The 20,668-nt window shown below is 38.5% G+C and overlaps 1 protein-coding gene across 2 annotated transcripts in view; it reads right to left on the bottom strand.

Annotated features, from left to right (window-relative positions):
- Positions 1–20,668, bottom strand: part of ANKRD10 (ankyrin repeat domain 10) — a 33,736-nt gene that overhangs the window by 4,348 nt on the left and 8,720 nt on the right. The window contains exons 4-5 of one of the 2 annotated variants that reach the window (XM_082602325.1): positions 9,585–9,820; positions 797–1,037 (exon numbers count right to left, since the gene is read on the bottom strand). In XM_082602325.1, coding sequence (XP_082458451.1) covers positions 797–1,037; positions 9,585–9,820 — 477 coding nt within the window. The remainder of the gene's footprint in view (positions 1–796; positions 1,038–9,584; positions 9,821–20,668) is intronic. The other variant, XM_082602324.1, reaches the window with a different exon arrangement.

Consider the following 20,668-nt stretch of genomic DNA (forward strand, 5'->3'; position numbering starts at 1 on the left):
CTGCATCGACAGGCGGACTTCTCAACCACTGTGCCACCAGGGAAGCCCTATATATAATCTTTTATCCCCAGTAAAGAATTTAGCATACAGATATAATAATAAAACTTTTTAAAAACCAGTATCTATTTCCAAATATATTAACACACTAAGAGAATGGCTAAAACGTTTTCATGGTCACCTAGATAAAAGAATGGTAGAAAAAAGCATTAGCTAAATGGCTAAATCTTTACTCTAAATAGTAAAAGAAACAAAGCCCTTACCTTTTAAAAACCAAAAATGACTATCAACTGTTTTAATATACTAAAAATTTTAGTGAAAAAATGTGTTTTGTGAGACACAGTGCTCAGCATCTTAGTAGATTCAGAGTGAGCCCCACACAAACCAAAGCAACCAGGAATGCTGAGTTAGAGATTTCACAGTGGCCTGACTGGTTACAAGTCAAAACCACAACATCTACTAGTTCTCAGTGTTTACAGCCAGACATTCCTTTTGCTGTTTATCACTTTGAAATTACTAGCAATAGATGTTTGTTTGGTACAGTCACCCCAAGGTCCTATGTCAGAAAATGAAAAATGTGAAAGAAACCTCATTAAAATTAAACAAGGCACATTAAGCAAAAGCCTCAAATCAAAATAGGAAGATTGCACTTATATTTTTCATATCCATAAAATGCACCAGAACACTTCTCCTTATAGCTACAAGCTTGTCCAAGATATGCAAATTATAGCATAACATTCTTTAAAACACTGGACAAAGTGCAAAGACTGCTTGAGCGAACGCATGTTAGAAATAACACGCATACTGGTTCTTGCAGCGGCAGGGGGTCTGCATTGCTGAAACAGTATAGATTTCTATTTCTTTCGGTCCAACGGAACCACCCTCCTGCTGTTTGGTGTCTTCGACCATTGGACCGCTGCTGTGGCTAACAGGAAACTGTCCACTCCCACCTGTTACAAACTCTCTATCGACGTGCATGCTGTCAGCATCGTCTTCCGCCTCGCCATTCAGGAGCGGCATGGGGTCATCCGAGCTTTGAGCTGCACAGAAAACAAAGGTAATTTTAGGTTCCCTACACCGCAGCAGAGGACTTTGACACAGACGCTTCTTATGCCTTGTTGTCAGAGCACTGGAGGCTCTCAATCTGTCAGATAACTTTACAACCTACGGATTATTAATGGACTTGGCACACTGCCGAGAAACTTACTTTCCCCAATAGAAAACAATTCCTCAAATGTGCAGTTTCGATGAAAAGTCATGGCATTTCACATACCTACTTGAGATTTACTTGTCGGCATAAATTTTCATTTAGGGCTGTTATTTGGACAATGTAAAGCAGTTATACAACTCACAGACATTTCTAAATAGTTTTAAAGATTCAGGACACTCTATGCTATGCCCCCAAATTAGTTGTTTTTCATAAAGAAATGACAATTCTTGAACAACATAAAAACCACTAAAACGGTCCTCAAATTTTAAAAAAAGTTAACTTACTTCATTAACAGAAAATAAAGTAAAAGCCAAGATCCAGACAGGTTTGTCCAGTACCGCCCGAGAGCAGCTCTGACCCTCTGCACCAAGATGCAATGCAGCTGGAAACACCCACTAAACGTCTGGGTTCCAAGACATTTGGAAAGGACGCTACGGACGCATGTTTCTTATGAGACTCCCACTCCCGCACCTTGGAGAACAGCTCATGTGCACACCTGGCCACTCCTTCAGGGGTCACATACTCTGTGCAGCAATACCTCCTGCAGCCCCGGGCAGCCTACTTCTCGGGAGCAGCCATTCTCACGCAGCGTATGGCTCACCAGTCTTAAGCAGCACGCATTTTTTACAAAATTGAATCCAAAGATCACTTTCACGTCTCGCCTTTATTCATTTACCATGGCATGAATGCATCCCATCAACTAAACTCAAAAGGATCTTTCAAGTTGAATAATAGCCCACTGTATGGCTGGAGTACAGTTCACCCACCACCCAGCTCCCCACTGTGGTGTGGGCGGCTCCTTTTCTTTCCTATCATGAATATACCATAACTAACATCCCTATAAATGCACCTTTGCACACACTTCTGGTTCTTTCCCAAGATAAACCAGAATGATTTCTGGGTCAGAGGGTATATACAACAAATAAGTAACAACTTTCAGTGTAATTTCTTTCAAATAAACATTTAAAAACAGAGAGACCTGAACTGGGCAGCTTCAATTACTTCTAATTTTAGACACACACGAGTTATTTTCAATATAGGAATGAGCATATCAGTTCCAGAGTATTCTCCAAACTGTTGAAAGTTTTAAATGAAAAAAAGTCTTAAAAGAGAAACACAAATTCCCAATGATCAGTATATGGAAGAAACAGAAACAGAGCCGTGTGATTTGTGCAGCTGAGAAAAAATCTGCACAGGTATGAAGCCAAAAGCACTCTACAAAGAGGTGATTTAAAGCCAGAGGCAACAAACTGAGGACTTCAGTCTTTTGTGAAGCTTTTCTTAATCCTCCACAGGCCCCAAATCAGTGATAGGCTAGGCTCCATCTTCGCTATGAAACAAGGTCCTTTCAAAAAGTCAGTGGTAAATAGGACATCTTAGAAAATGGCGGGGGGGGGGCTGGGAGAGGGATGTTCCAGGTACCAGTTGACAAAAGCCTCACAACCTTCAGGAGTTCTCGGTCAGTCACTGCAGAGATGAGGGGCCTACATTAGCAAGGCCCACGTTTGATGAGCCAGATCAGGCAGTTTACTGAGAACCAGTGCAGGTGATCGGGGCAAAGCCACAAACGTCCTATCATACAAAAGGTCAGACTTCACTGGGGATACAGTGCAGATAGCTTTATGTAGCCATACTCTTAATGTCTGGTTTTGTTCTGGAATTCAGGGCCAGTATTCCTTGGGGAAAGTGACATCTAGGTTACAGTGGCAAAAGCAGGTTTTAAAAAGAAAGCTGACAGGTGAGACACGAGGACCCGCCTCCTCCCCCAAAAGTGCAACAAGAAAACAGCTTCATGAAGGCAGGGAATGTGTCTCTTCACTCGCCAAGCCCAGTGCCTGGCAGTGTTCCATCGATGAATGATGCCCAGGCTCCAGCCAGAAAAGGCACACACACAGAAAGCAAGCAAAACTATTAAGAGTAACTAGAGGAGTCATCTCAGGTCAGACTAGCTATAAAATGAAAAAGGACAGGAGGGCAGACCTGCCACTAGGGGGCCAGACGAGCTGGTGGCAAAGGGAGGGATTTTCAAAATAAAAGCGGGTATAGAGGAGAGGGCACAATACCACCTTGAAGCAGACTGATCCCTTAACCAGAGGCCTATGCAGTGCACTAGGGACGCTATCCTTTTACACGTGTCTTTTGTTCATGCAGGTAGTTGCTCACCAATAGAGTGGGACAACAACGCAACAGACCAAAGCTTTCAGATTCTAGTAAAGAAAACTCTTGAACGTGGGAGGCATATGTTAATACAGACAGCCTAGAATTTAATTACTCTCTCCGTAGATAAGCAATCTTTGCAAGGCGTTTTTCCCATACAGGATCCATCTGCCAGGATGTGCAGCCACCTGGCTGCTAACCTAGATGCCCAGAACCCTGGGTGATGTATTTTATACCGACGCCTTCATGTCTTTATTTCTAGCACCTGGAAACAGGAAGGGCTCAAGCAGCTCAATGGGAGCACTGAGGTTGTAATCATTTACCTTTTAAAACTGAACTATAAGCCATGAAATTAAAATTGGCCTTTCAGAATTTTGAAGGACACTGCATCTGGACTCGACTCCTTTCCCCACAGCCACGGAGCACATCACCTGCGGCATTTTCTCCCAACACACGTATCGCCATTGCCAAAGGAACTACCGAAATATTCCACGCTGCGTCTGAGAAAAGTGGCTTGTAGACATTTCAGAAAAAAAATTTTCTTCCAAAAGTATCCATTTTGGTTCTATTTGTTTTAGAAAAGAAGCACTTTCCCTTCCCGTCTTCCTATTCCAGTTAAAAGGAAAAATTACCGAACATTTGTAAAAAGCGTCCTTATCTTTTACGTTGACTGCCAAAGCAGGTATTTGTTGACTAGACATGACTTCAATACACGTTAGACAATGCGTATTTATGACAGAAAATCACCTAGGATTGGCTCAAAATAAACCCTCCCAGTTTTCTTCCCCCAGAGGTGGAGTCATGACGAGGTGTGACCACTGCCTAAGAAGCCCCTCATCCTTGACCTTGGGGCCAGTAAAGATGCTCCATTCGGGAAGGTGCCCAGGGCAACACAGAACTCCGCATCTGAATTTTCATCTAAGACTTGAGAGTTGAAAAAAACTCCTAAAGCCAGATACCAGTGAGATTCTAAAACTATATAAGCTATTTCTGATCAAGGAGTTTTAAAACATAGGAAAAGCCTTCCTTAACTTTTAGACAGGGAGGCGTCTGCAGCATTACAGAAACTGCCATCAAGGAAGCTTATTTTCGTGCTGGCTAGGTCTACTCAGGAAGATGTGCCTTTACTGTACAAGTGGCACCCCACTCACCCCAAGATGTAGAACGTGCACACACGGGATTTTGATTGCCAGGCACATTTACATTGCATATCTAGGGCTCATGAGAAATGCCTCATCAGACTTAACTTTTAGGGAAAGGAAATCTCTTACTAGGCAAAAACCAGTCTACACAGTCCTGTGCTTTAAGACGTAACAGGGCACCACTACCTAGACGCAACCCACACAGCTGACACCACACGACGTGCGGACACTGTCAAGCACTCTCACTCAGCGTGTCGAGTGCAGCCTAGGGCCAGGGGGCCGACTGGTGGTTCACAGTCCTCTGCGCCTCTTGAGGGGGCCAGTGCGGGAAATCCTAGGTGCTGACCCACAACCAAGGTTACCTCACACCCCTCTGGCCTTCCCACTGAACTGGGAGCTCTGACCATTGGGGAACCCTATTCCCCATGAAACGAACCAGGAAGGAAATGTTCCCTTCGTGGTTTCCCCGCATTACTAATCACAACTGTTCTCTTCTACTACACAGTACATTTTACCCAAATAACTACCTTTGCAAAGAAAGGTCCTGTTAAAATCACAACGGCACATAAAGCCAGTAGGAAGGTGGTTCTACCACACGGTGACCTTTCCTGGGACTCCTGCCATGGCCCCAACTGCAGCAGTCTGGGGGTGGGGACATTCAAGAGGGCAGGTTAGTGAATATGCCAAGGACACGGAGAAGCAGTGACAGTTGTGGAAACACTAACGAGGGATCTGGGGTTCTGTTAAAAGAACACGGAAGGGAAGGTGCATGTGACACAAACCACCCGGAACAAAGCGCGCCAGGGCCTGGCCTTGGCTGATTCCCGCTGCAGCTGCCACAATGTGCAGAGGAAGAGGTGCGTGAGGTTTGCTGAGCTCAAGACTAAAACAGAAAATCACCTGGTTGTTAAATGTCATTCATTCAGATTGTATTTATAAAATGCTGTGTCTTTGGGGACTGAGATAAAACAATCATTTGTTATTGCAACGCAATTAGGAATGTTCTCTGGTCAAATTTTTAAAAGCAAATACAGCCATTTACTGCAAGTTTGAGAACACTAAAGATACACCAGAAGTTACTAAGGTCTTTTGTGTATGTCACATACATGGAATTACATTACCAATTTGATTTCTATCATCTGAAGTTTTAAGTCATTAGCTAACCTGTATCACTTAACAAGCTCGTTAAGCCACACCCATCCTCCTTTCTCCTTGTCTTTTTAAGCCTGGTCAAAACGAACAATTCAGAGCAGAAAGTGGAGGGAGATTCTCTATGTTAAGTTCATCCTGGGGATCATCTGCTGAGCAACTTCCTACTGCTGACTTGAAGCTAATTCATGATGTATTTTTCCTAAACGGTGTTTTACATTAAATACCTAACACGTGACATATGAGATGCTAAGCTCAGTAATACATCTATTTGACTAAAACAAAACCGTGAAGTCAACTTAACACGTGAGGTCTGGTACCACCACAGCCTCCTACTGATGGCAACTGTTAACCCAAAATAAAACTGTAGGTCCCTGGGTCAGTTTTTTTTTTTTTTTTTTTTGCGGTATGCGGGCCTCTCACTGTTGTGGCCTCTCCCGTTGCGGAGCACAGGCTCCGGACGCGCAGGCCCAGCGGCCATGGCTCACGGGCCCAGCCGCTCCGCGGCATATGGGATCCTCCCAGACCGGGGCACGAACCCGTATCCCCTGCATCGGCAGGCGGACTCTCAACCACTGCGCCACCAGGGAGGCCCCCTGGGTCAGTTTGTAACTCACACTGCCTCTCCCCAGTGAACACTCTGGAGCTGCACCCCAACAATTATGGATTTCATTAACAAGATGAAAAGTTTCTCTCATGGGTGAGAGTGGCATTCTTCTCTATCCTGGATCATTGATAATTTGGACAAGTTTTCCAGGAGTACATTTGTGAGTAATTGCAGTTACTCCTGAAGATTAACTAGAATGCTAACAGACCTAACACAAATTTTACTGAGCAGCTGAAGTCCCGAGGTCCACCTGTCATTCCATCCTGAGCAAATGGTTGGTAAACAGGGAGGAAAAGAAAACCCAACCAACCCAAAACCTAGTTATATACTGATACTTCCTTGCACCATCCTAAATGAACAAAATCCATACTGGGGAAAATATTACCCCAAAGTACTTTTCATTTATATCAACCACCCACATAGCTTTGGATTTTATTTCACCTTCGAGAGGTTGTGGCCACAACTATCACATCTGTGTTCTGACCAGAGTGCATTCTGATACTGGTGTGAATGACCACATGAAAGGCATTTAAAGTATGAATGTCTGTAGTACAACTTGCTTCCAAGGACAGTCTGTTATTTGAGCAGAACAATTTATCACTGCATTGCGTTCTCTTACATCAATAAGGTTTCCATGGGAAAAATTACTCCGATTACCTTAAAATATCTGAGAACAGTTTATTAAGAGAGAGATCCTACTCTCTATGGAGAGGATCACATTCGTGATTCCAAACTTAAGAAAAAAGTTAGAGTCAAATTTACAGGACACATACATCTTTAAGAGTTGGCTTAGCCAGAAAAATTTCTGGAAGTGATTGCTTTTGTGAATATATATTCCACACTAAAAACATCAATATGTGTAGTTATTAAATTCTAGTAAGACAGAATAGACTCAGTTTATTGATAAGGTCCATGCTATGCATTTATGTAGCCAAGATATTATTCCAGGCATCTATTTTTAAAACAGCAAATTTAACTGCCCCCCCAAAAAGATTTAAAATTTCTCTAAATACTTTTACATGTGAAGTTATTCAAAAATGTATTTTATATGCATATGTTACACAAGGGGGTAAACACATTTTTTTACTCTGGCATGAGAACTAAAAACTTACCTACAAAATGAGCAATTCAGAATGAACAAAACCTCAAGCTCATACATTTATATAGCAAATCAAAACAAGATGTCAGAAATTAAATGAAAATGAACTAAAGCAACATACAAAAAAATAAAACCCTCACACACACAAAAAAAAACCCCAGTCACAGAATGTAAATAACTATACAGCTACTGAAGCCAACTATTATTTCACTTAGAAAGTTCAGGCAGTTGGGAAGAAAAACCTTGTTTTAGTCATTGAGAATTACTGCCCCAATACCCCATTCACAGTGAGTATGTTATGGTAAAAAGAAAAAAAGAGAAACCTTCTCCCAGAGAAAAGAAAAAGGAGTGCAGGGGCAAGGGTGGGACGAAGGCCCATCTGTTCTGCATGCACATTCACACACATGCACAATCTTGAGTGACATGTGGGATGAACCTCAGGGGCCAGTAGCCAAGCGAGGGCCCGGAAACAGGAGCTGAGAAGTCAGGTGCATGTGCTGAGGGTGAGAAGACCCCCCTCTCTCCACGTGCACCGGAGCAGCACTCAGGCAAACTCAAATGCCAGGCTCCAACCCCATTTTCTTCTCAACTGGCATCCTCGACCTGAGCACTAGGAATGGGCACTTTGGGAAAGCTGCACTGTTGAGTTTAATGTGCAAAACACCAATCTCTAACCCAGTCAACCAAGATGAATCCCTGTCTAGAGGAGGAAAATAAAATCTCCCAAATACCTGCATGATTATTCAAACCCAATTTGTGCACCCACGGGGGCTAGGAAACAAGTTCTTAAGTTTTAGGAATCCTTGGAAAGGCTTGAAAGAGATACTTCAATAAGAAGATACTGGCCAATTCAACCGAACTTAAAACCTGATGAGACTAGTTTAAAACTCTTTACGTACATTTGAGTCTTCTTAGAATGTTAAGTGACATCTTTTTTAAAAAACTAAACAGAATTTAAGATTTATCCTATACACTAACATGATATGGACACCCGTCCAATTCTTGCATGAGGTCATAGAGTGAAGCTAACAATACCATCCCAAAATTATTAACCAGGCATTAAACAAGGAATATGTTTTGAAGTTTAGACATACCTTCAGGTTGTGCATGTGATTTTTATACCTTTCTAAAAACTATTAGGCCCGTAACTTACAAAAGCTATGAATTTGAGAAACCATTAAGTTCATGCATTCATTTCTATAGAAAAGTCACATAATCACAAGTTTTTATACGGACCAACATTTTAAAAGTTGTGAAGGAGATGATGCAGTTTTATTGACTCTGTAGGAAAAATGTTTTTGTTTGGACAGACTCCAGTTACACAAAAGAGGCTGCGTGCTGGAAAGAGGATGAAGCTGACACATTCAAGTCAACTGAAACCAGCCACTCAGGTTTTTCTCAGACTATACATGTACAGTTGTTTTTTTTTAAAGCCAAAGGGCACAACTTTGTATTTATCTTCAGCAACACTTATCTGAGCACATCATTTCACCACGATAACTTCTCACCATCATCTCTAAATTACCCTTTCCATGTCAGCTCGCTAAATATTCCTGCCATGCTAGTAATTAATTTTTTTCCCCCTAAATGAAAGGGAGATTTTTTTCCCTCAACCGTAAAGAGTGACTAGCTGACTCTGCTTATTTACAAACCCCGAAACTATCTAAAGATAAAAAGGTGGAAGAACACTTAAAACTAAAATAACTTACCTTAGAGACTTAAGTCCTCAATGTCAAAGTGGCACACCGGGCCTTGCTGTGACAAACACACACCACACTGTGTCCAATGCAAACATCTACCTTCCCAGATGTGAAATTATATTTTACTGTCAGACTAACAATTGTTGTTAAGCCCAGGAAAATTCACAGGAAAAAAAAAAGGAGGCACGGGGCAGATTTTTTTTTAATAGTTGTATTTCAAACAGGTACAACAAATGAGAAAAATCTAATTCATGGCAGGTAAACCTGGGTGTGCAGAAAGTTATATACACACATTTACACTTCAGCTGTCAACACTGCCCTCTCATATCCTCCCCTTTCGTTAAATGGCCAATCTTCAAAGTGGCAACACAGGAAAAACTCCTCCATCACTGCACCAGAGTCCTCCGGGCACAGTACCCCTTACGTGAAGGAGTCATCTCGAAGGCGCTTTCAGCCATAAAAAAGAAAACACGTTAAAGAAAGGAAACAAGTTTGCTCTCTCCCGCCCACAAAGTGGTCTCACCTGTGGTTCGAGCTTTCTTTACTCCAAAGGGTTCCGAATCTTCCAAGCATCTCTTGCGATTTGTTCCCACACTAATGTGATTAGGAAATACATTCGGGTGGCCCCCATTTAAGGGGCCACTGTTATAGAAAGGATTCAGATGACAATTCTGGAGGTTCAAGAGAAACTGGGTACACTCTTGGAAACCCTGGGTTTGAGCAATGTCTGCTGCCGTCAGGCCACTGGCATTTCTCAGGCTGTACGACACAAAAACACTGAATTACATCCCATTACCATTTTCATCGGGTCTCTGTTCCTGCTGAACTGACTAACTATCTGCAGGTGATATGAAAGAGCATACAGATTTACAGCAAGTCTGAATTAAAGAAGGAGTTACTCATCCTAGCTCTGTAACTAACTTCTCTCTTATGCACATTTGATTACTAAGCAAGATTTGGGAGATAGTAATTTAAAAATCAATATACTAAACTTTAAAAAAAAAGGCATCTTCCTATTTAACTTCTCAAAATCATTTGTTATGTAAGTCTGAAGAATGTAAATTTATGCTAACTTCAGACTTAACCTGAAACTGAATTCTATATTATCTGCACTTAATTTTAATAATCCATTCCTTTAGCTCGAGTAAAATCATAACAAACAAACATGTACTGAATTGTCCATGGCATTTATAACAGTTGGCTTCCTAAAAACAAAGGCAACTGGCTTAACAACAAGCCAGAATTTGTGCTAACATGTGACACTATAAGTGGAAGTTTAGAAGGATGTCCTGAGACTAATTTATCATCAGACTGGAGATCTGAAAAGCTGAGTTTTTTGTGTTTTGTTCTTTGGCCTTAGGAAAACTTGCAGAAGTTCAGAGCATTTGAGTGGGTGTTTCCTTCTAATACTGTCCTAGGAACTCATCTCCCTAGGCTTAGTCCTACCATCAAAAAGAATCAACATCATCCTACGTGGCTAATAACATTAACAAGTAAAGGTCCGATGTCCTCTGCATTAGCTAAGAGTCAGACTAAATCAGAAGTGGTGGCAGAATATAAATGAAAGTTCTAAATAAGATGAATATGAAAGAACCAGTTGAAATTGTAAATCTTAACTAGGAAACAATAAAAACCTGAGCGAACAAAAGCAACTCCACATTGAAGTTCCCCTGGAAGACAAGAAAATACACTGCTCTGTGAAATAAATCTGTAAAAAAGCAAGACAGCTTGTCAGCTGCACGCTGATCCACTGAAACTGGAGAAGCACTGAAGGGCCAAGGCAGTACCACACCTCCCAGCGAGCTGTGCCACACACAATGCAGCTGTGACCAAACACAGGCTCGTCTTGTTCCCTAAAGAACAGGGCACAACCCTGGATGCTTTTTCCCTAGATTAACGTGAATGAAAAAAAAAGCCATTTCAGGGAGAAAACTACAGAATCAGGGACAAATAAGGATTTTTCATTTTAAAGATAATGATAACCCCGGTATTCCTATTTCCAGCCATCATACTCAGAAGGTTCCAAACTCAGAAATGAAAAATCTATATACTTTTGGACAATCACTAAATATGTTTCCACTTTTAAAAGCATGAGATAAAGAAATGTATCACACATTCTGAAGAAAGGCAAAAAGCCCAAACTCAATCTGATCAAATATAAAAGAGACAAGACTTGAAAATCCCCGAAACCAACAATATTTTCTTAAAAATATAAGGCAGCTGTGTGCAGGGCTACTGGGAACTAAAACTGACATTTTATTTGATTTATGGCTATGATTTCTGATAAACATTATTCTAAAATTTCATATTTTGATATATGAATTAAATAGAGAGGAAATATCAAAGTTTGGGTAGAGTGAATTACATTAGTTATGTGTACAGAAAATGATCACATACTTGATTTTTAATATCAACATGTTATAGAAATTTAACATTCAAGCAAGTGTAAAACTGGATAATTTTTTTAAATGGTGTATTTCATTTTCAGAAGACATCATGAGTGAATGGTCCAAAAAGGTCTACTCTATAAAGAATGTGAACAGAATAAGTAGCCGCAATAAAATTAAAAAAAAAATTTAACTCTACACACTTTGAAAAGACAAAGACCCAGAACATATAAGCAAAGTTTAAAAAATGATCATTTCTATAGATAAATATGAACTTGCTCTCCAAAAATTAAAGAATATAGAAATGAGAAGCTGCTGCTTAAAATCAGGACAAATAACGCTGACAATAAAGATTACTCCTCAGTGGATGATAAAATAAAGAACAGCACACAGATTTTTTAAAAAGGCATTTACCACCCTGAATGCCAGTTCACTGAAGAAAGCTGAGATGCTCAGGGAGCACGCCAACTTTTCTAAGTCACTGAAAACGAGAACATCCAAACTACACTCAATTCCTTTACTCTTAATTCAGAAACTGAACAGCAGACTTAATCTAAGTTAGAATAGCAAGTTTACTGTTCTTCCAAGGAAATATAGCCTTAAAGAAAAAGAGCAAGTGCGTGCCAATATCCGGAGACCACGGAGACTGTAAATGTCTGAGTGGGAGCACCTGCCTGCACCTGAGAGAACAGGCAGTGTCTCCTGCCCCGTCTCCCACTACCACGAGTGCTCCCAACACTTGCACATCACTCGGCTTGGACGAAGCCAGTCAGATTTCCAGGTGGTGTGAAGTATTATCTTCAAAACTCGAAAGAACAGTCACTAGAGTCAACTCATGCTACGTACTCCTCATGCGTGGACCAAGCAAGTAAGAACAATCACAAGCCGAACTGAACTTCAACTGGTTCCTCATATAACTCTGAGGGATCTAAAGAGTGATCCAAAGGAGAGTTCAAAACATTCCAGAAAATGTATGGACAGATATCAGAATCTGGGACGTAAGGTAACTGGAAAAATTAACTGGGAGATTATAATCTTGGCACTATCCCTACAGTAGTAGTATTAGAAACAGGGACATGCAGCATCCCTTCTCCACTTCTGGTGAAACTGCAGAAGTCTTCAACTATATTATTTCTCAGTGACTAAGGACTGAATGTAACATTCAGTTTAATAGTGTTTACGTTCCTCTAAAGCAGAAAGATCCGTTAATACCTGACTCTGGTACAGGACAGCAGAACCTCCCACTTCCCTCTCCCACCTCCAAATGCTTTCCTTCCTATCTCCTTTCCTACGTACCCCCATTCATTCCTCCTTTCTTTGCCCGAAGTTTAACATGCTAATTCTGCTCTGCTCGTATTTAAAAGCTTGCAAGTGGCTCTGCAAGCGTATGGTGCACAAAAACTGGGTGGGAAGGAATGACTGGGATCACCAATCCAGGGCAGGCACTTTTTCTGTAAAGGGCTGGACCACAAGGACTTTAAGCTCTACAGGCCACAGTCTCCATTCTCTCGTTGTAGCCTGAAAGCAGCCTTAGATGATGTGTGACCACAGCACTGGCTATGTTCTAATAAACCTTTAGTTACTGGCACTGAAATGTGAATTTCATATATTTTTACATGTCATGAAATATTATCCTTTTGATTTTTGTTCAACCCTTTAAAAACATAAAAATCGTTCTTAGTTCATGGGCCATACAAACACAAACACCGGGCTGGACCAACTGAGTAATATTTAACCAACAGATGATACTGGTAACTAGTCCTCTACTTTTTAAAAAAATTTATTTTATAGAAGTATGTTGATTTACAATGTGAATTTCTGCTGTACAGAAAAGTGATTCAGTTATACATATATATATATACACATACATACACACACATTCTTTTTTATATTCTTTTCCATTATGTTTCATCACAGGATGTTGCGTATAGTTCCCTGTGCTGTACGGTAGGACCCTGTCGTTTATCCATTCTATACATAACAGTTTCAACTGCTAACCCCAAACTCCCAGTCCTTCTCTCCCCTGTTCCCCCTCGCCCTTGGCAACCCCAAGTCTGATCTCTGTGTCTGTGAGTCTGTTCCTGTTCCGTAAAAGTTCATTTGTGTCATACTTTAGATTCCACGTATAAGTGGTAACACATGGTATTTGTCTTTCTTTTTCTGACTAGTCCCCTACTCTAAATAACAGATGCCTATGGGTTCCTGAAAACTGTCTCTCTGGAAATTTTATGCACTATTCAATTCAAACAAAAAAATACTTTTTAAAAGTTGCCAAATCTGTTAAATCACAAAATGTTAAATATCAAGAGAATATTTAAAGGTAAACTTTAAAAGAATGTAAAATAAAACACCTTGAGAGAGCATGCAGAAGAAATAATCATTCCTACTCCATCTGAGTGTTTTCTGTTAAAAGTTCTAAGTGTCTTACGACTGAATTGGGCGACACGCTTAATATAAATGGGGCGGAAACTGTCTTTACAGGTCTGAATTCCTCAAGTCACTTCTTAATACTTAATAAGTAGAAAGGGTTTTCAAACGTATTTCACAGAGGCTGAAAATCACGTGCGTTTCTAGGTGAAGAGCAGCATAAAGAATAACTAAGCGGTATAGTTCTTAAAACACTTTAACAAAAGAGGCTCAGGTCTTTAAATGCATTTTTTAATATATGCTCTCTTATTTGTTAAGCATGTTTCAATTTTAACGTTTTAAGAGCTGAAACAGTTATCCTGGTTAAAACGTATCATCAATTTATTAAGCCTTCAGCTCTATTTAGTGTTACAAGTTTAAGCAGATATTAAACCTAAGCAACCCTCCATGATTTTCCTAAAATCCAATGGGAGCTGGGTACATGAATGTGATTTAGGATTTACAGGTTCTATGATAATTTCACATTTGAATTTGGTCTTTTCTTCTGTTACAGTACTTTTTAAAGAGTCAAGCCTTCACTCTTCAATCCCGAGATATTCACTGCGGGTGTGATATGGCCACACTGCACTCACTGCTGGCTACTCCTAGCAACTCCAAGTGAGGGGCTGCTAAAGACAAAGTTAATCTGAACTGTGGTCTTCACACACTAGTCCAAATGGAAATTTTCAGTATCTGGAAGATACTGTTCAAAATTACTCTCAAAAACTGTATTTTGCATGAAAATTGGGGTACTAATGAAAGTGTACACAATATTTTTAGACTAAATCTTTAAAAAACACACACATGAATTTCCTGCCTTTGGTTTACTGCACTTGGGCAGATGACGCCTGATCTAAAATGTACCTGTCTATTTCGCACAGCAGAAAGCCCCATGGGGGACGTGCTGTGAGCTAAAAGCTCCAGTTCACCTTTCTGGTCCCCTCTGGTATCCGTTTGAAAAATCTTTGAAAATGGGCAGAGATTTTAAAAAATCAGACACCAGTCAACTGGATGTCCAAATTGGGTCTAGTCTGTTGAAGTTTTAAAGCTGACTTTCTTTAAAAGTTGACACGATCAGGTTCTTAGACTAGTAAAAATCAACTTGCTACAGTTTGTCACGGAAGCTATGACAACCTTCCCCGAGACTATGAAAAGTCACTTTGGGCAGGCTACCCATTTTCTCCCAGGAGTTCCTAGTGTTCTTTCAAAATTGCAATATGAAAACATGGGAAGACATAGATTAATATTTACTGTGAATTATTCATTCTGCTGAATAACTGGCAAAATAAACTTTTTAAAAACTTTACTAAAGTTAAAACATAAAGGCTCATATACTATATTTTCTGTAATAAAATTCTGAATAGAATGTTAAGACTTATTATACCTAAGACTGTCTCCCCAAAGAACTTTAAAACAAAACTCCACTCTGCTGCCAGCTAATCCCCCATCTATTTTCCACTTATAGTGTCACAACATCAGGATATGAGAAGCCATTCTCGTAAGCTTTTCTTTTTTTTTTTAATTTGCAAAACCACGGATCAGGAAGTATCTGAAATATACTTTTCAGAATCTGAGTTGTCACATCACCTTCAGGATGTTTTCTGTTTTGTTAATGCCATGTGACAATAAAAGATAACCACCAAAAGATAATTTTTATATAAATAATATTTCTGTTAAAATTCTGATCTCAACTTAACTATTGTTAGTTTACACGTAAATAGGTAGATATCATAAATTAGGGTAAGCAAAGCATGCAAATCTAAAGAATCTATATCTGAACTCCTAGATTAGCATTAAAACCAATCACCGCAACAAATACCTCAACAGTATGCCTCGAGTGGAGAAAGGAAGCCATACTGAACATTCAATGCCACAACTGTAAGGTTTTCGGAGAAGCACCTGTGGCAGTTTCAGCAGTTTCTATATGGAATGCTCCCCCTTTCTAGGATTACTTGAAAAAATCAAGTCAATTCGAATTACGTAGCTGTAAAACATTGACATGTGTAGTTTTTACAGATTCAGAATCTTCTGTGTGATTTAAAACGGGCAATGGTTCATAAAACAGGAAACTTAAATAATAAGGGATCACATATTTGCAGGCAACATTTTGATTAAAAATACATATACATACATGAGGTGCAGAAGCACATTTACTGAGCGTAAGCCATTGTCATGTGACCACCTTGACCGAGAGCTATTGCTCTAAAACACTGCCTTTTCAATTACTTCCAGTAATTTTTAGCATGAAGCCAATTTAATTATGTCAGTTATTTCAACAAAAGTTTAACAGTATGGACTAAAAACCATTAACTCACGATTCTGGTTACTTTAAAATTTGGTATGCTGTATCTCAAATACATTAGTAACTATTCCTAGATGGAAATAAGCAAATACATGGAATCATTAAAAAAAAAAAGATAAAAAAACATTACTAAATGTCCATTTGTACAGACAAAACATTACAAACATCTAAAATTTCTTCAGTAAAAGGAAAACGTGTATCTTTAACCCTTTGGTATCCAAACTCTTAAATACGTAATTATGAAGACTTTCTTAAATATATTCTTCAGGTAACAATAGGAAGAAACGATTTTTTAAAGTTTCTACTTGAATAAATTTGGTGCCAAGTTTTCAATTCAAGTTCAACATTACTGAGAATAGTTTTATGTTGCAACTGAACTCCAGCTATGTTTGCATACATTAAAATATAACAGCATCATTCAAAGAGTCTGATGAAATATTTAACCTGCTCCCACTATAATTTAGCAAAGGAAAAGACATCTGAATTTGGAAATCATTGGTTTTACTTGAAAGCACTATATAAAAGCAGTGCTTAAACAAATATTAAAACCTATATATTATTCAAGCTGTTATGAAAAACAATCAAAATTCTAAACTGAATTTGTCAACAACTCTAGAATACTGTCAGCCTGCCATCTCTCTGCTCCTTCCCAGCAGGCAGAACTTCATCAGCTATCTCAGGAAGTTAATTCCTCCACCTTGCCTGCAACAGTTTAATAAAAGGAAAAAAGAGCCAGGAAATTGCAAGATCAGACAAGACTGTGTAGTGACAAGTAGGTCAGGGAGGGAACACTAGGTCAGGACTGGAATGCACACGATCCAAGATCAGAAACCACTAATTCAGAGTTACACTGCTAATAAATTTCATGGTTGGACTATTATTCTGAAGGGCAAATAGGTGAACAAATGAAAAGAAACCACAAACTTCAAACACGAATAAATGTCTAATGAAGTCTGCCAAGGGCAAAAGCTGCAAAACAACTTCCGACACTAATATTAAATATGCTCATCACACGATTTGCCCTAATGAAAATTTTGCTTCTAGACAGAGCTCTACGGGTAAGCAAATAAAGGTGGGTCATAAACATGGACCAAACTAAACCAATTCCATTTCAATTAAGAATTTTTAAAAGTTCAGCAAAATACTTTTTTCTGCAACATTCAAAAAAGTCTATTATGATCACATTTTAAGACTTCTGTTACTAAAGCCAACTGTGTCTATTTTCTAAATTAGGCAAGAAAGACTTTTTCAGAGTGAATCACTGAACTTGCTTATATAAGGTTATAGACGCTTCTCCAGCTATCTGATGATCATAGTTAAGTTCCTCTTGGGATGAAAATAATTAAGTTAAAATATATGTAACCCATTGGAAGATCTGGTTACCACAGAATCAATGGCTTCTACAGAAATGCTCTCCTATGGGACTTTGCCACAACATAATTAAACACTGGCATCTGGTATAATGTGGTATTAAAATGGACTAGCAAATTGGCCTTAGATGCAAGCAATTCTGAATCTCTAAATCCCACTAAATCCCTTTATTTCTACTCTGAGCCATCAAAAAAAAAATCTACTTTTATATCTGGTTGATATGGAAACATTCTCCACTACATCTCTCAAGAAAATAAAGACAAAAATAACCAAAATCAGTCAGTGCCAAAATACTAAAAGGAAAGATAATCCAAGGCTAGAAATGTGTACTTTACAAAAGTTGTTCGTAAAAGGTCTTTTTAAAAAAATTTATTTATATATATATATAAATTTTTCTTTTGTAAAAGTAAATGCAACACATAAACATTCAGGATGGATGCCAATCTTTTGGAGTCAGGGAGGAAATGTTTGATTGAATCACCGCGCAGGTTACATTCATCTTCCACTGGCATGACTAGAGCCCCCAGGTCACCTGAACAGAACAGTGCCCAGCTGGCCTGTGGGAACACAAATAGGCTCTCTTGCTTCTCTTCATTGGTCACAAAAAAGGTGGTCTTAATTATCAGCAGACAGCAAATTTTCAAGAGTCCTTCTCTGAAATCACATTAAAACTTAGTTTTATATTGTTACTTATTTGATCATCCAAAAGAAAAATAAGGCAACAACTTTTCCGTGTTACTATATGTCCTTCTTCCAATCAAACACCCTTTGTGTGTAGCAAGTAGCATTCAAATCCTGGCTGCAATGAAGAACTGAACTGCCATATAAGCAAAGTTAAGGATGATGACAGTTTAACTTACTTCATGAGAACTCCCTACTTGAGAAAAAATGAGAGTGAGAAGCATCTGTAGAGGTTTAGATCCTTTAAAGTATACAAACATTTAGTCTGGTCACAGAACTTACACTTAATCCTGCGTGTTTTTATTTTTAGATGTAAACAGTGGCAAGTAACAATGACAATCATATAAGGAGAAACAAAACCTCACATGAAAAAGAAAACTTGGCACCAAAACTCAAGATGTGAAATAAGAGAAGAAAAAGGAACTCCATCAACATACTCACGTGTGGTGCTAGAAAATGTGCTACGATGCACAGCAGCTGACATGCGTTATCTTACGGATGCAGCCTACATTGACAAGTAGGTTATGTAACAAACGATTCTAGCCACAGATGCCTGGTACACTTGCCCTCACCATTATCTACCCCATGACCAAAAAAAGCAGCAACTTCAGATGTTGGCCACTTTACGTAGCAAATATATAAAAAGCAAAGTAGGAATTAACAACAAAATTATTAATTACCACCAAGTGTCAGAAAATACTGATACAAGACAGCTTTTAATCTGGTCACGGAAAAAGGAAAAATTTCCACCAACTCCTGAACACTATAGCATGTAATATTAAAATTAATAATCTGGCTCACTTTGAACTGGAAACAAAATAAGTTAACTTCAAGTAAGTAAATTAATTCTGTGCCCCTTGATGACCTTAAAAGAAAAAGGCATTTTATTTGCTAGGACTACACTTTACCATATGAGCAACATAACAGGAAACAAATAAGAGAGATCTAAGTACCATAATTTGGGGGAATCAAACTATTATTTGTCGGTAGACTACAAGTGTTAAACTATAAAAATGTGCAGAATAGATATTAAAAAGCAACGTACAATTTAGCTTACTGGCGAAACTGACATTTTATCTAGATGTTAAAACTAAATAACCACATATACAATAGCAATAGATAATGATTACTTGTGCTCTATCTCCAGGCCAAAGACATATAATTTTAAAAATTGCTTTTGGCTAGGTGGCTCAGGCTAAATATTTCTTCTAAAAAATATCTGAAAGTTCAGTCAAGGGAAATCACCATATGCAGGGTCTTGAGGGAGTGGCTCTTATACTGAGAAGGAAAAACAAACTGGCACTCGAGGCCATGCTCAGTCACACTTGGTGGGAAAGAGACACTCGAGGGTCCTGTAACAAGGACAGAATTGTAAATAAAATGATCTCATTTTAAAAAGACACCTATTAAAAAAAGGACATAGTGCAAGAAAGATATTTATTGGTTCAAAGGATTAAGCTATCCATTAAAATGAATAAAACTAACATCTTAGTAATAAAATGCTCAGGACCAATTAGAGTACTGTTTAGAAAAATAAAGTCACTGAAAAGATCAACTTCTAATTATTCATTATTTCAATAAATGACAATTAAGGAATTTAATCAATTATTTTACGACTCTGTATTTTATAATCAAAGCTTCTGTTATTAAAATTAAAGATTTAAGTTTTAAATCTAAAAAACAGCTAAGAAAACTGCATCTACAACTTTGCTTTAAAGCAATGCAATGAGAATCATCTTGATGTTTTCTAAACTGTGTAATATATATTCATATTATCAATTGTTTTTACATTACCTTAAATTATAACTACATATGAAGTCACAAGGTTCCCTGCGATGTAACAGTTAACACAGGTCATATTTGTAACACTAAATGGCTACACAGTAAATAATCCAAGCCCAAATGAATGTCTAATCTTAATAATAATACTTAATGAAACAGAAGCTAAGATACTAAGAGCCTAATGATAGCCCTTGGTGTCAGACAGGCCTTTCATTAACCTATATGGTTCTGCTGTCCAGGATCTGTTTTCAATATTTATTATAATACAGAGTCAAAACAATGAAGTGGAAACCAAAGGGTTAAACTAAGTCAGTTTTCTGGGTTTTATTTCTCCCAAAGTCTAAATTTTCACATTTCCAATGAGAATAAAGTGGTTTGTAATTAATTTTTATGAAATATTCAAGACACTCAAGGTAAAACAAAAAAGCTGATATTATCATAGTTATTTTAGTTATTACAGCTCTGTAGCTTACACTCAATATTTAAGGGTGAAAACCGCATCCATTTTGTTAATGCTGTGAACTGCAGAAGAAAAATTTTTACAATGAATCTTTAAGAAAAAGTTAATACAAATGAATTAAATACTGAAATAAATGTATAATGCCATGGCTAGCTAATGATTTGCATACAAGATCACATTTTAAAATTAATACACTTAAATGTTAATGCTGTTCTCTC

The sequence above is a fragment of the Mesoplodon mirus genome (genome assembly GCF_964341445.2).
Source record: "Mesoplodon mirus genome assembly, chromosome: 17".
Taxonomy (NCBI): Eukaryota; Metazoa; Chordata; class Mammalia; order Artiodactyla; family Ziphiidae; genus Mesoplodon; species Mesoplodon mirus.